This window comes from Pongo abelii, chromosome 18 (genome assembly GCF_028885655.2).
Source record: "Pongo abelii isolate AG06213 chromosome 18, NHGRI_mPonAbe1-v2.0_pri, whole genome shotgun sequence".
NCBI lineage: Eukaryota > Metazoa > Chordata > Mammalia > Primates > Hominidae > Pongo > Pongo abelii.
In genome coordinates this window covers 13315568-13331576 of record NC_072003.2, presented here as the reverse complement: position 1 = coordinate 13331576, position 16009 = coordinate 13315568, and the positions used below count along the sequence as shown (strand labels likewise).

Below are 16009 nucleotides of genomic sequence, written 5' to 3'. Positions count from 1 at the left end.
AGAAAATAGGTAAGAGATGGACGGAAGCTGTGGTCACGGGAATGAGGAGAGGGTGCGACAGATTCAAGAGCTACTTGGCAGGTAACATTGCCAGGACTTGCTGATTGATGGGGTGTGTAGGAAAGAAAGAGAACTGTGGATAATGCCCAGGTTTCTGGCTTGACGGATGATCAGTTTGCATCCCGCTAATTTGCACAACCTCCCAAGCCAGCCCGTTCTACATGGGGGGTAACCCTGTTGAATCCCTTGTCCTCATGGGCCGGCCCTGACTTATGGAAGAAACTTCTTAGATCCTAGGTATCCCTAGAATTGTCCTGCCCGGCCACTATGACTGAAATTGAAAACTTCATTCTGTTCAGAGCAGAGGCAATGAGACAGTTTAATATCTGTTGCCTTCAGGTTATTGCAGAGTCTCTGGCCCCTGATCTTGGGATAGGAAAATGGGTCTCTAAGCAATTAGAGCAACAAGGTGCTGCAGAGATCAGAGCATGCTAGGACTTAGGATGCCAATTACCAAATCTCTATAGGTCCCCACTTCCCAGAGCAGTATGGAAAAAAATCTGTTAAATTGTACTCTGAGTAGAGGTGGCACGGCCAGGCCTCAAATGCATCTGCCAGGCTCTAGTTCGTGTCTGCAAAGTCAGGAGCCCACTTTGATGTGCTCCAGGTGGCCACTGGAGCCATGGCTGAATATCAGGGGATGCTGGACTCCTTCTCTCTTTACTTGGCCAGAGCCCACAGATGCCTCTTAGAAACAAGAGTGCTGAGGAAGGTGAGCACCAGGACCTGTGGCAGAGCTAATGAATTCTGTGTACAGGTTTACAGTCTCTGCTGCAGCTGCCGCTGAGAAGTGTGTGCAAAATGGACCTGGGGCACTTAACACAAAAAGGAGGAAAGGATCTATAGCCCAGCATGTAGGAGGCTGGGCGGGGCTGCTTCTGACTTTGGAAGTAAAAATGATTAGGACTGGACTTTGAGAGATTGGCCCTAGAGGATGGGAAGGAACCTACGTGGGTTCGTTTCCACATAGGTTCTAACTGTATTTATTTTGTGACCCACCAGGCCTGGTCCTGTAGCCAGAGGTCAGTGAGACCTTGAAAATCCAGGAGGCTAAGAGAGATGCAGAGGGGTGTAGAAAGAAAGCTCATCCATTGGGCGCTATGGCAGAAAATGGGTCCATTGACATGTATTTTATTCTTGACCTCTAATAACCCTAAAGCCAGCTGTAATGTGTGTCAACTTAATACATGGACATATAAATTAATTTATGGGATTGATTTATCACATCCCTGGGCTAAGGGGTACCAAGATAGCTGGTAAAACGTTATTTCTGGCTGTGTCTCTAAGGGCATTCACAAAGAGATTAGTATTAGAATCTGAAGGCTGAGTAAAGAAGATCACCCAAAAGCGCTCCCTATGGCCTCTGCACCTGCCTGTCTGCCTGGTACCCCTAGGGTTTTGAGCAGCTGGGCAAATATCCAAACAGTATCAGAGGTGGGGGGCGGTGGGCTGGAGAGCAGGTTGGTCCGGGCTTTCTCTTGTCTCGAGTAGTGACTCACCTTGCTGCCTTGGCCAGTCACTTCATTTCCACATGCCTCGACTTTGTCCTCTGCAAAACCTAGATTTTGGACTCAGAGACCTCTTATAATCTTGTTCAGCTCTAACAAAATCTCCATGTTACCATTAATGAAGAAATGTTTATAAAATACCCTGCAGACCCTCTGCGGGTGTTAGTGATTTTCTCTGGGGGTATATTGTTAAGATGCACTTGTAATTTTATAAGCATTTAAGTATTTGGCATGGGTGAGAAAGTGTGTGTGGGCTTTAGTCCACTCTGTCCAGGGCTTGCAGGCATGTGCTTGTAGAGACCAGGCAGCTAATATCAGAGAGTGCAGAGGGTTGGGTAGGGTGGGGGGCAAACTGGGGAACTCCTGCCCCATCCAGGAGGGGCACAGGGGAGGGGAAGAGGCAGAGAGGAGGGGAGGGCACCACTCTCTCGCTCCTGAGTGTTGCTGTGCTGGAATTGAGGCTCAGGGTTGGTGTCACTTCCCAGTTTTCCAGAGAAGCTGGACATTAGAATTATTTGAAATCACCTGATTTTTAAATACAGTCAGTGAATTCAGATTTACTTAAGATGTTATAGAAGACAAAAGAACACATAAGGGATCTTCGATGTGACCCATAAGCCTTCAGTCTGTGACTTTCATTTTAGGAAAATTCCCCTTGTGTGTTATGTAGAAAGGTGCCAGTGTGGGCCCAGGGAGGTGGTCCTGGCATTCTCTTGTGGCAGGTGCAGTGTGGCATCCTCACAGCCTTTGCCATCAGCCAGGACTTCACCTTAGCCCTGCTCATGCCCCATCCCGTGTGGGAGTGAGAATAGGCAACAACCCCAGAAATAAAGCCAGAAACAAAGTACTCCAGTGCCTCCTGACGCAGCGTGGAGGGCCACGTTCATGATGGAATGTGTTTTGAGTTTAACAGATTGGTGGAGTTAAGGTGACATCATATGATGAGGCAGTGCAAGGCGGGAAGGACCCTCAGGAGTCCTCGGGGGTTGAGTCCCAGGCTCCACCATGTGTAAGTTGTGTGACCTTAGGTGACTTTGGCTCTCTGGGTCTCCATAGGGATAATAACAATGCCTGTTTTGTAGTGAGGATTAGTGATAATGTAGATAAAATATCTGGCGCCTGCCTGGCATATTACAGATATTCAACACATGTTAGAAGCTATTTTTAATATTACTATGATATTAACTTATATTACTATTTTGAGCAAGAACATGGGTAGTCAGAATCTGATATGAATCTTAATTTCTGTGCATGGTGCATAACTGGATGGAGTCTCAGATGACAGAGGGATGTGTGATGTCTATGGAGGGAGCTTTCTTTTTCAAATATCCATGTTTCCAAAGACACCCACCCAGACAGCGGCTGTCCTGAGGATGTCTGCTATGAAATATTGATTGTGTTTCAGTTTCAAAGCATGTCTGGCTTTGTTTCTCTCTCCAGGTCAAGCTTTACAAAAGCGAAAACCTCGACAATCCAATCCAGACAGTTTCCCTTGGCCAGTCCCTGTTCTTCCATTTCCCCCCGCTGCTCAGAGATGGCGAGGTAATGCCTGTGGCCGGATTCTACCTTCTGCCTTTGTTTTAATAGTTCTGCTATTTAGTTTAAGGAAGCACAGTTCTCTCCTTTTCTCCCTAAATACCACTCTGCAGAAATGCGCTCTCTGAATCAAAAGAGGTTGGGTTCTGTAGGGATAATTTTTTCTTCATTGTTTTTCTATTTACAAAAAGAATACATATTCATGGCAGGAGATTTTGGAAAAAAGAAGACATAAGCCCATCATCCAGAAATAGCCACTGCTAACGTGGTGATTGGTATCCTTTGGGTCTGTTTTCAGGCACGTGTGTGCATGCACGTATAAATATAAATAGACATTTATTTTAATAATTCAAAACTGACACTGTTTTGTGCATTGTTTTGTAATCTGTGCTTTCCAATGAAGAATTTACACAAATCTCTTCCTCATCATCAAATCTTTCTTTTTTTTTTTTTTTGAGATGGAGTCTCGCCTTGTCGCCCAGTCTAGAGTGCAGTGGTGCAGTCTCAGCTCACTGCAAGCTCCACCTCCTGGGTTCACGCCATTCTCCTGCCTCAGCCTCCGAAGTAGCTGGGACTACAGGCGCGCGCCACCATGCCCGGCTAATTTTTTTTTTTGTATTTTTAGTAGATACAGTGTTTCACTGTGTTAGCCAGGATGGTCTTGATCTCCTGACCTCGTGATCCACTTGCCTTGGCCTCCCAAAGTGCAGAGATTACAGGCGTGAGCCCCGTGCCTGGCCAAATCTTTCATACTATGATTTTTATGGACAGTAGTCCATAAACTAGGAAACGCCATGATTTATTTAACCAAGGCCTACTGTTGGGCATGATCGACTCTTGCACGTTGAACATATCACCCATGTGTTCCTGCTAAGAAATGCCTTGTAATTTTTAAAAAGTTCTCTATTTTAACATTCTGCTATTTAGTTTAAGGAAACACAGTTTCCTCATGATGGGGGATCCCTTGAATGAGATGAGTTGCTTTTCTCTTGCTGCTTTGAATGTTCTCTCTCTTTGATAATCTGATTATAACGTGTGTTGTGTAGAACACTTGCAGCTCCACCTTTTCGGTGTCCTTTGGGTTCCATGAATCTGGATGTCTCCCTCCTTGGAACTGGGAGGTTTTCAGCCATTATTCTGGACGTCATTTACTGATTATAAAGTGCTCATTATCAATTCTATTTGGACAGAGCTAACTTGTAGTTGGTGTGGGGAGTGCAAACTTTGCGAAGAATTTGGTTCTTTTCTGGTGGTCTTAGCCCGAGGATGTCCTAGGGGGTGTGACCCTAGGGGGTGTGTGTGACCCTAGGGGGTGACGTTTCCTCTCCTGGCTCCTTACTACCTGCCGTGAAGATGATCTACTCTGGCCTTTCTCTGTGGAAAATGGCTGCAAAATAATGAAACAGGCTGTCACGGAATTTTCTCCTCCTCTTTCTCCAGGGGTGTTGAAATAGTCACTTTCTACAGCGATGCGGAAACATCTTGGGCTTTGGGGTCACACTTCCCCTGAGTTCAGAGCCTTCATAGATATGTGGCAGCCTTCTTAGCTGAGTGACCTTGGGCAAGTTGCTCTTAGTCTCTTCATGCTTGACTTTCGTCGTCTATAAGACGGGGGTGATGATCCCGACCTTGCCAGTGGTTGAAAGCAGAGCAGCCGTGGGCCTCATGCAATGTGCATGGTACCTGGCAGCTGGTCGGTGCTCAGCACACAGAGCTGTGGCTACCCCTGGTGCCGTTCCAGGGATGCTGTATTTTTAGGATTTGCCAGCTTATGAGCTTCTCAAGCATCGTCCCTTAGAAGTCAGCCTCATCATGGATCCTCAGTTGTATCACGTACCTCCCTCATCAGAATTGGCTCATAATAATTTTTTGTGTTTCATAAAGTCAGATCCTCAGAGGACCGTAATTGTCAAGGTTGAGTACTCATAAAAAGGCTGCAGGCTCTGACAGCCTTATCAGAAGCCGCAGTCTCAGAGACACTGGGGACACATGCCCGCCACTGATGGAATAGCCCACTGAGGTTGCTACTTTGAAGGCAGCAACCTTGGTTTGGATGTGTAGTCTTGGGGATTTCTTTAAAAACATAAAGTTCTTTACATCACAGCCATACATTAGGTTTTAGTTTTCATTTGCTTTGCCAGAGCTGTCCTTATAAAAATAACTTCTTCCCATGTGTGCACAGAACTATGTTGTGCTTCTGGACTCCACGCTCCCCAGATCCCAGTATGACTACATCTTGCCTCAAGTTTCTTTCACCGCAGTGGGCTACCATAAACACATCACCTTGATTTTTAATCCCACGGTAAGTTAAAGAGGGAGTTAAAAAAAAATCCATGGGCTGGGTTTGGTGGCTCACGTCTGTAATCCCGGCACTTTAGGAGGCCAAGGCTGGTGGATCTCTTGAGCCCAGGAGTTTCAGACCAGCCTGGGCAATAGGGTAAAACCCCAGCTCTACAAAAAATACAAAAATTAACCGGGCGTGGTGCAACGCACCTATAGTCCCGGCTACTCGGAAGGCTAAGGTGGGAGGATCACCTGAGCCTGGGAGGTTGAGGCCTCGATAAGCCGTGATCATGCCCCTGCACTCCAGCTTGGGTAACAGAGTGAGACCCTTTCTCCAGAAGAAAACAAAACCAAACCAAACAATCCATGGGGTGGCGAAAGAAGGCACGTCCATACAACCTGTGCTCCAGATCGCGGGTTGCAGGGCAGATATTTAAAGGGCTCCTGGCATTGGGTCACTTTCTCCTTCTGCCTTCTGGATTCTGGGCTTCCCCAGATTGTTTTTAGCTTTCCTGAGCACTGATGCCTGCGATTCCCTTTGAGGAGGAAACTGGTAAGAAGAGCAGTGTAATTGTTTAGATCGGTGGCTCAGGAATGATTTTGGGGGAGGAGGGACACCACTATCGCTGGTGTGGCGTGTGCTCCTCCATGAGGGAGCACGTGGTACATGGCCACGCAAACCTCTAGAACCAACTGCTACTTTACAGGAGATAGGGAAGACCCAGGAGCACGCAAATGACTCCACAGGGATGCAGGACAACCACCTGGAGCCTGATTTGTTGGACAAATAAATTGCAAGGAAAAAAAAAACCAACAACAGATGGACAGAATACCTGTGGGTTAAAAGAAACTTATCGCTTAATTCATTGCAATATGTGGCCCTTACTATTTGCAATATGTGTATCTGTTGCATACAGTCTGTCCTGTATCCGATAGGCTGGAACAGTGGAACAAACAAAACATACACGTATCTTTTACCTTCTTGATAAAATTGTTTAGTGATTCCTAAAGCTCAGATGCAGTATTGTCACCTGATGATTAAACAGACACATCAGCAATAGCAAAAACAGAGTCCAGGGCTCAGCCTCAGGACTGCTGATTCTGAACTTGATGGGGTGAAAGCGTAGCACAGGAGTCTGCATTAAAAACAAAAATCTGGCCTCATAGCTACTGTGTTGGTTGTTGCTTCTAGGCCTTTTCAGTGGGCAGAATAAGAACTTTATTGTTTTCAAAAAATGTAACTGTAAATGGAACAATGTCTTCCGATCCTCCTTATTCCTTTTTTGCTAATGGCACAGCATTCGTCTGTGTGGATATACCTTATGTCTTAGGCCATTTGGGCTGCTATTTTGTATCTTAGACCGGGTCACTTATAAACAACAAACATTTATTTCTTACAGTACTAGAGGCTGGGAAGTCCAAAATCAAGGCATTGGCAGCTTTGGGGTCTGGCGAGGACTTGCTGTCTACTTCACAGATGGTGCCACCTAGCTGTGTCCCCACAAGGCGGAAAGGGGCAAACAACTTCCCTCAGGCCACTCTCTTACAGGGGCATTAATCCCTGACTTAATCACCTCCTAAAAAGGGTGTCCTCTTGACAGTATCACATTATGGATTAGGGTTCAACCTATGAATTCTGTAGGCACAGACACATTCAGATCCTGGCATTACATGTAGGATATTCAATTAGCCCCTGGTTGAGGGGCATTTGTGTTGTTACTGGTTTTCGCCTATTACACATAACCCTTTCATGAATTACCTTACGCATGCATGTTTTTGAGTGTTTGTCAGTCTCTCTTTGGAATAGACTCCCGGAAGTGGAATTGCTGAGTCAAAGGGTAAATGCATACGGAATTTTGATTGATACGGCCACTTCCCTTCCGTGGGGGTTTTACTGTTTTGTATTCCCACCAGCAGTGAATGAGTACCCTTTTTTCCCCAGCAGAGTATGTTGTCAAATTTTTCAATTTTTGCAGTCTAATAGATGAGAAGTGATATTATCTCAGTGTTAATTTGCATTTCTCTCTTTTCATGTGGTTAAGAGCCATTTGTATTTTCTGTGAACTGTTTAACCTATTTTTCTATAGCATTTTTGATCTTTTTCAACCATTTTCAGCTCTTTGTATACTAGGAATATTAACCCTTTGTAATGTTTGTTGTACATATTTTTCCCAATTTGTCATTTATCTTTTCACTTGGCTTAGGCAAAGATTTACTTTATTTGTATGTTAAATGTGTTGATTTTTTCTTATTGCTTCTGGATTTTGGAGTCATAGGAAGGTTTTCTTCATTCCCAGCTTTTATAGGAATTCATCGTGTTTGTTTTCAGGGGGACTTTTATAGTTTCTCTTTTTACATTTAAATCTCTCTATCCATTTGGAGTTTTTCCTGGTATAGATGTGAAGTATGGCTCCAGATTGTCTTTTTCCACATGCTATCCAGTTACCATTTCATGCTTTTTAAACGTCATCCTGCATGGAAGGTGGACAGGAATTACCTCTCATTTAGAGATGAGAAGATGGGAACCTAGAAGGAGATGTGAGCAGCCCAAGGTCACCAGCTCACGCGGAGCAGAGCTAGGGCTTGAGCAGAGCTCTCCTGCTGATTCTGGGCTTCTGTGAAGAGTGGTTCATGCTCAGTGAGCCTGTAAATATGATCTTACCTGAACAAGAGAGTTTTTCTCATGACCCAGGTGGAAGCACTTCCTTGTTCCTCACAGTAGAGACCTGGTTAGAAAGTGCTGGAGAGGGCTAGGTGTGGTGGCTCACGCCCGTAATCCCAGAATTTTAAGAGGCTGAGGTGGGCAGATCATTTGAGGTCAGGAGTTCGAGACCAGCCTGGGCAATGTGACGAAAGTGAAACCCCATCTCTACTAACAATACAAAAATTAGCCAGGCGTGGTGGCACACACCTGTAATCCCAGCTACTGGAGAAGCTGAGGCAGGAGAATTGTGAACCTGGGATGCAGAGTTTGTAGCGAGCTAAGATAGCCCCATTGCACTGCAGCCTGGGTGACAGAGCAAGACTCTGTCTCAAAAAAAAAAAAAGAAAGTTCCAGAAAGATAAGCATATATAAGAACCACTTACCTTTGCTTGGGCCTGCACTGTGACCCCAGTGGCTGGGAGAGGCTTCTGTGAAGGCCGTTGATAGCTGCAGGCAGCGACATTCTCAGGGGCCCCTAGCAGACAACTCATCCGGGCTCAGGGACACACCTGGGAGCCAGTGGCAGGAATGTAGAGACACTGCTTGGTGGTGGCCGAGCAGCCCAGCCTTGTAGCTGCTGCCTGTGACTTCTGAGAATGTAAGAAACTGTGCCTGCCGGGGCTTGGATTCCCGAGCAGGGCCAAGTGTTGAATGAAGAGAGCGCCCACTCTGTGCCACCCCGTACAGGGCCCTCACAGGTTGATCCTCACAACAAGCCTTCAAGCAGGTGTGCCGTTCCTCCCATTTTCACAGAAGCCCAGAAAGATTGAGTCACTTACGGAGTGTTAGGAGAACCAGGACTCAAGTGAGACGGTTTGTCTCAAGCCACGTGATTTCCACCTCGTTCTGCCCTCCACGTGATGAGTGGCTCAGCATTGCACTTTCAGGGGGGCTTTGTGAGCACATTGGTTTCCTTCTTTGTTGATGTGACTGCCCACAGCCTTGCGACTGGATTTTACTCAGTATTCTGTGCACTGCTGAGCATTTCACATACTCCTTTCAGCAAGTTTCACAGCGTCCACCCCCAGTGGGTGTTGCTCATATGATCTCCATGTCATGGTTGAGTAAACTGAGTCTCAGTGTGGTTGCCTGAGTGCCTGAGTTGACCCAGTGAGGCCTGGGACCTGAGCCTAGACTGAATCACTCTAATTCCTGCTGAATTAAACTTTTATTTATTTATTTATTCATTATTATTATTATTATTATTATTATTATTTTCTGAGACAGAGGCTTGCTTTGTTGCCCCTGCTGGAGTGCAGTGGCTTGATCTTGGCCCACTGCAACGTCTGCCTCCCGGGTTCAAGTGATTCTCCTGTCTCAGCCTCCTGAGTAGGTGGGATTACAGGCATGCACCACCACTTCTGGCTAATTTTGTATTTTTAATAGAGATAGGGTTTCACTATGCTGGCCAGGCTGTTCTCAAACTCCTGACCTCAGGTGATCTGCCCACCTCGGCCTCCCAAAGTGCTGGGATTACAGGCATGAGCCACTGCACCTGGCCTGAATTAAACTTTTAAGTAAGTGTTTACTTCAGTGCAAAAATGGGTTGGGATCTAAGAGATGTCCAAAGATACAGGAGTAGGCAGTTGGAGATGGAGATCTGTTCCTGCCCTTATTCTTTCATTCATGAAAGGGCATCCCAGGTACAGTGGCCCCCACAGTCACTCTCTAGCCCAGCAGTTCTTGGATGGGTTGGTTGCAGGACCCCTTTATACTGTTAAAAATTATTGAGGATTTTAAAGAGTTTGAGTTTGCATGGATTATCTCTGTGTATATTTATCATATTAGTAATTAAAACTGAGATGTTGAAAATGCAAAAACTCACAAGCCACACATTCCATTAGCTGTGGGCGTGATGACATCGGGGCACGTAGCCTCTGGAAAAGTCCACTGTGCGCTTGTGAACGAATGAGGGCGGAAAAGGCACATCACATCTTACTATTGTATGAAAATAGCTGTGGCCTCGGGAACCTCTGAGAGAGGAGTCCCAGTACCCTACACTGACCTCTGAGAGAGGAGTCCCAGTACCCTACACTGACCTCTGAGAGAGGAGTCCCGGTACCCTACACTGACCTCTGAGAGAGGAGTCCCGGTACCCTACACTGACCTCTGAGAGAGGAGTCCCGGTACCCTACACTGAGAACATTGCTCTGGCTCATTAACTTGTTTTTATCATTATTGGGAAGTTCTCCTTTCATTTATTTGTTTCCTTTATGAGAGTAGATTGGGCCAATGGGATATAGGTTCACTTGATGCTTTAGAACCCAGCATTTCAGGGGCTTTAGCAAGATGGAAATGTCTGTCTCATGTCAAGTGTCCAGGAGTGACCAGTGCAGAGATAGTCCGGTAGCTCCAAGGCGTCAGGGGACCCAGGCCCCTTCTGTCTCATTGCACTGTTCCAGTGCATTGCTTTTCTCCAAAATGGGGCAGTTGGCAAAATGCTGTCCGCCCAGCAAAAGGGAGGGCACACCACTTCCCTAGGGTCCAGCCAGGGTGTGGCACTTACCACGTCTGTTCCTGTACCATTGGCCAGAATTTAGTTCCAGGGCTGCGCCTGCTGCAGGGAAGGCTGGGAAAGGTGATCTATATTGTCAGTGGCCCAGATAAAAGTTAGGGGTTCTATTGGGAGAAAGGGAGAATGACCACAGGGATGCTAGTAGCAGTGCCTGCTTTGCTTCCTCACTAGACCGTACTGGCTGGGAATAGCTGCCCGTCACTGTGTGCCCTGGGTCTAGAACTGTAGGTTCTTGACACATCCTTGTGGGACTAAGTCCCTGCATGTTGCTGGGACTCAACAAACTGAGACCCAATTGCTTTTCAACCACCAAGACTCTCTGATAGCTGCATCTCTTCATTTCCTCAGTTGGGAGGAGCGTCCAGAGGCTGAGGAATACCTTGTCATTGGAATCTCTTTGTCCCTGAGTTTCAGAAGCAAATAGTGAAGGTTTGGGCAGAAGAGGATTCATGGGAAAATATATCCAAATCACTTTGGTTCCTTCCTTTGGATAGAAAGAATTTGGATCATGAGGGCCTTGGTGGTCACTTTGGAAGGCTGGGTGGGTGGTGGCTGTGGCATTGTGGATGATGGACAAGCGTGTGGCCTTGGTGAGGAGTGACGGGGCTCTCGGTGTTTGCAGAGGAAGCTGCCTGAACAGGACATCGCACAAGGATCCTACATTGCCCTGCCATTGACGCTGCTGGTTCTGCTGGCCGGTTACAACCATGACAAGGTAGGAAATCCAGAGGCCTCGGGAGACGGCGGGCATGTGAGGGACAGCGAGTCCTCACAGCTGCAGGAGTGATAGCAGAGGGATGTCCAGGGCCACAGAAATCACATTTCAGGCTCGGGAGGGCCCGTGAAGGCCTCAAGTCCAGACTTAGGTCTCCTTTCAAGGCTGTAAACTTCTGTAACATCTCCTAATCCTTAAACCTGGAACACCTCTAGGGACATGTTAGGCCCAGAGAGAGGCCAGCGCATCCCTGGGGACTCATTAGTAAGAGGCCTGCCTCGTTTGAACTGAAACCCACCCATTAGCACGTGGCAGCTGCTGATCATGTCTGAAGAAGGTGTGTTGAGAAGTGAGGCTCCGCTGTTCATCTGGCAGAAGCCTCCTCTTTGTACCCCTCTTTCTCACACTCTCTCTTTTCCAGCTCATTCCTTTGCTGCTGCAGTTGACAAGCCGGCTACAGGGAGTCCGTGCACTCGGCCAGGCAGCCTCTGACAATAGCGGCCTAGAAGATGCAAAGAGACAAGCCAAGAAACAGAAGACAAGGCGGACGTGAGGAGGAACGGGACAGTGGCAGTCTCACCTGGGACAGGCCACAGCCAGGGGTCCAGTCACCACCCGCCCGTGGGATAAGAGCCAAAAGCATGCGTCAGCTAACTTCAGCCTGTGCTGCTGGGCCCGCACCCCATGTCCCTTGTCACTGTGGCATCCTGCACCCATCCTCACCCCTCCGTAGAGCCCCTCGTGCAATGCAATGAATGGAACCTCCTGTCATTCTGCTGAACAGAATTTATTTTCTGAGTCAAATATAATTTATTATTATTTCTGTCAAAGAAGTATTTAAGCTGTGCTGTGGTGTGAGAATGTCATTCTTGATCTTCAGCCTTCGTTTGCAAGAAGAGTTCCAGTTGACGTGGTGTTTGTTTCCATGGTGGGGTACCCTAGGGATTCATCTGTTTTCTTTACTTCCCTTTGCATCTGAGATCCTGCTGGAAACCACAGCAACCTGTATCCACTATTAGGAGGTAAAAATCAATAAAATGGCCCATTCATTTGTGTTGTAGCTCATCATAGATGTATTTCTTGGATGACATGCGCGTAACCCCTGGGGGTCTTCGGTTGAGCCAAACAGAGAGCAAGTCAGAGTCCTGAGTGAAGCTGGCTGGGGCAGGAAAAACACGAGCTCAGTCGACATGATCCCCAGCAGCTTTTGGCCTCAGTGATAGAGAAATCGGAGATAATGGGGGTTGTGGCAAATTGAAGTGTGCCCACCACGTCTAAGGTAAACTTAGGTACTCAGCTCTGGCTCACCCCTGCTGTGCAGAAATGTGCATTCATTTTTCTAGAGAAGCCAGAAAAACAAAGATTTACGTGAAATTTTCCCAATTTTAAACGTTAGTCACAAATGCAGTGTTTTTAAAAAAAACTACACACTTTGGCCAAACAAAATGCCTATGTCGGCCGGGTGAGGCTTAAAGGTTGCCGGCTTGCATCAGAGATCCAGAGGAAGTCACAGCATTTTAACAGCTGAACTTAATCCTCGCAGGAAGTCATTAAGTTAATCAAGTGATATTGAAGGAGGGGACACATCCATCCATTCGACATTTATTGAGTGCCACATAGGACAGGCGTGGGTATGTGAGGATGAGTAGGGTGGACAACATTCTACACTGAGCTGGAAGAGGCCAGGGAGGCTCTGTCTGCCTTGTTCTTCATACCCCAATGCTTGGCACGTGGTGGGTACGGGAATGAATGAATGCATGCACACAGGAACGAATAGATGGGCACACAGCGCGTGCCCTCACAGCACGTGGCCCCTCACTGGGTAGAAGGCAAGTCAGTAAGTAGACAGGGGTGATGCAGTGAGCCGAGGGCCTCCAGGTGGAGGAACATGGAGGGCCCCAGGAGTGCAGAGCAGAGTTCTCATCCCACTGGAGAGCTTAGGGAACTTTCTGGATGTGATGCGTGAGCAGAGTCCAAAAGGACAAAGAACGGAGAGAGGGAAAACAAGGCGGAAGTTCTTGTTAGGTGCCACTGCCACACCACGGGGTTAGCTTGGGGGATTCCCTGGCTCATGGGGGCCAACTGCAGAGCTGTCCTGTTCCCACCTATCAGCTAGCTTGGTGTCGGCACCGTGGAAGGAAAGTGAACAGTGTTGGAGATCTGGGACAGATGTCATATTAATACAGAATCCATTTCTGGGAGTGTTTTCCAACTCTTATTCCAAGTGGACACCCAGAAACATCCCTTTTAAATGTTAATGGGTTTTTATTGACAGGGTGTAAAGGTTAAGAGCTTGCGAAAGATACAATTAAGTGTCAATACACTCCATCCAGTTCCGGAGGCCGCCAGTAAGTGGCAGTCTTTCCCCGTCGCTGGCTGCAGGTCACCCCTGGCCTCGGTGGAACTTGTGTGCGTCATTCGCAGTCCATTTGAAAGTTGGGCCTGTTCGGTTCTGTATAATTTTCTGTTCATCATTTTTCTGGCAATCTCAGGACAGAACTCCTCTGATCCTCTTCTGAGAAGTAAACATTAATGTTATTAGATTTTTTTTTTTTTTTTTTTTGAGACAGAGTTTCACTCTTGTGGCCCAGGCTGGAGTGCAGTGGCGTGATCTCGGCTCACTGCAACCTCTGCCTCCCGGTTTCAAGCGATTTCCTGCCTCAGCCTCCTGAGTAGCTGGGATTACAGGTGCCCACCACCATGCTTGGCTAATTTTTTGTATTTTTAGTAGACACGGGGTTTCACCATGTTGTCCAGGCTGGTCTTGAACTCCCTACCTCAGGTGATTCACCAACCTTGGCCTCCCAAAGTGCTGAGATTACAGGCGTGAGGCACCGCACCCGGCCTGTTATTAGACTTGGAATGGGACAAAAGTCATATGAGACAGACTTGTTTGCTGAGGAATTAAACAAAAAAAAAAGGTCTAAGATGGCAGATTCTTGGGGAACTCTGTTCTGTGCACATTTCTGCCTATTAAAGTGGCCATAAAAACAACCATAAATCCTTGATGAGGACACCTCAGGAGCTTTAGGACAGTGCCGTTCTTTTTTAATTAAAAACTTTTTATTTGATTTGATTTTTCTGTAGAGACAGGGTCTCGGCTATGTTGACCAGGCTGGTCTTGAACTCTTGGCCTTAAGTGATCCTTCTGCCTCAGCCTCCCAAAGTGCCGAGATTATAGGCATGAGTCACCACACCTGGCCAGGGCAGTGCCATTCTAAGGCAACGGCTTCACCTCGGTCTTCTTTTCTGAGGTTACAGGAGATGGGAAGGGCCGAAGGTAGCATGAGAACGTGTGTGTGTTTGTATGTGTGTTTGTGCATGTGTGTGTGGAAGGACTGGTGAGATGGCTGGATGAAGAGGCAGTCCTTCTGCTTAACTTTCATGGCCTAAATGTGAGAAACAAAGATTTAGGAAATAAGGAAAAAACAAATGAGTGATTGCCTCTCTGGATCAAACACATGAGCAGGCACAACCAGCCTTTCTTGAGCTACTGTGTGCCAGGCACTGTGCCGTGCCCTTGCATGCATGTGGACGTTTCATGAGTTCATGAAGCAGGTATGCTTCCAGCCCCATTTTTCAGAGAAAGAAAGTGAGGCTGAACAATCTTGCAGCTGTCAAGTGGCAGAGCAGGGGTTTGAACCCAGGTCCAAGAGTTCTTAACCACCATGTTTTCCTGCCCTTGGTGTATGAAATGAGATGATGTAGTCACATGCCAGCTTGTCTAGGGATGACTCAGAGGTTTAGAGATGGATGTCACGTGGATGTCATACAGGAGAGGCAGACAAGCTGTAGTAAAGTTAGGAAAGGCACGGTGATGTGGAGCATTGCGTGCAGTGGACGGGGTCATGGCTGGGGGTGAGAATGGTGGAGGGTCTTTGCTTATTTCATCAGCATTGTTTCTGTAACCAAAGAGCTGCATGACCAAACCCTGAGATCTAGTTCCTTAATAGGAATAATTATTAGGCACCATTCCCTTTACTTAAAAGCTGGGGCCATCCTAAGGGAGGAGTTGGAAAGAGTTTGGGGGATAAGGTTTGCTTGGTTGCCTTCTGTTTAGGCTGATGTTCAGTGGGGGTAAAGGGCTATGGTGTCCAGTCCCTGGCATGTGGCGGGTGTTTGTGGTACACAGCCAGCCTCAGGATGGCCCCCAGGGATGCACACTGCCTTTGTGTGTGGTCCCCTCCCACACTGAATCAGGCTGGCTCTGTGCGACCAGTGGGAAGTGGCGGAAGTGAGTGATGATGTGTGACTTCTCGGGCTAGGTCATAACAGACATTGCACTTTGGCTCTCGGAAAGTCAACTGCCTTGCATGAGGGTGCTCAGGCAGCCTCGCGGGGAGGGGTGAGGACCCTGGCCCCCAGCCTGTACAGCTTGCCACCATGTGAGTGAGCCAGCTTGGAAGTGAATTTCTCAGCCCGGGTCAAGCCTTCTGATGAGTGCAGCTCCAGTTGACATCTGATTTCCACCACTCAAGAGACCCCAGGTCAGTTCTGCCCAGCTGAGCTCTTCCCAGGTTCTTTATGTCCCCCAAAAATGAGCTGTTTTAATTTTAGAAAACTTAAAAACACAGTGACAATGAAGCACGGATATGCCTTACACACAGTCCCAAATCAGTAATGACTTCAAGCTATGTCCTCTCTTTTCAAGAAAGAGAAAGCAGAGAACAAAGTTCAATCCACAGTGT

General features: G+C 47.2%; 1 protein-coding gene across 1 annotated transcript; it reads left to right on the top strand.

Annotated features, from left to right (window-relative positions):
* The first annotated feature begins 682 nt into the window (after positions 1 to 682).
* LOC112131375 (BOS complex subunit NOMO1) lies at positions 683 to 12386 on the top strand. The gene is made up of 6 exons (XM_063717822.1): positions 683 to 772; positions 2213 to 2370; positions 2957 to 3110; positions 5287 to 5406; positions 11229 to 11321; positions 11743 to 12386. Exons 1-6 carry the CDS (start codon positions 683 to 685, stop codon positions 11872 to 11874), a joined length of 747 nt encoding a protein of 248 aa, XP_063573892.1. The 3' UTR covers positions 11875 to 12386.
* The last annotated feature ends 3623 nt before the right edge of the window (positions 12387 to 16009 follow it).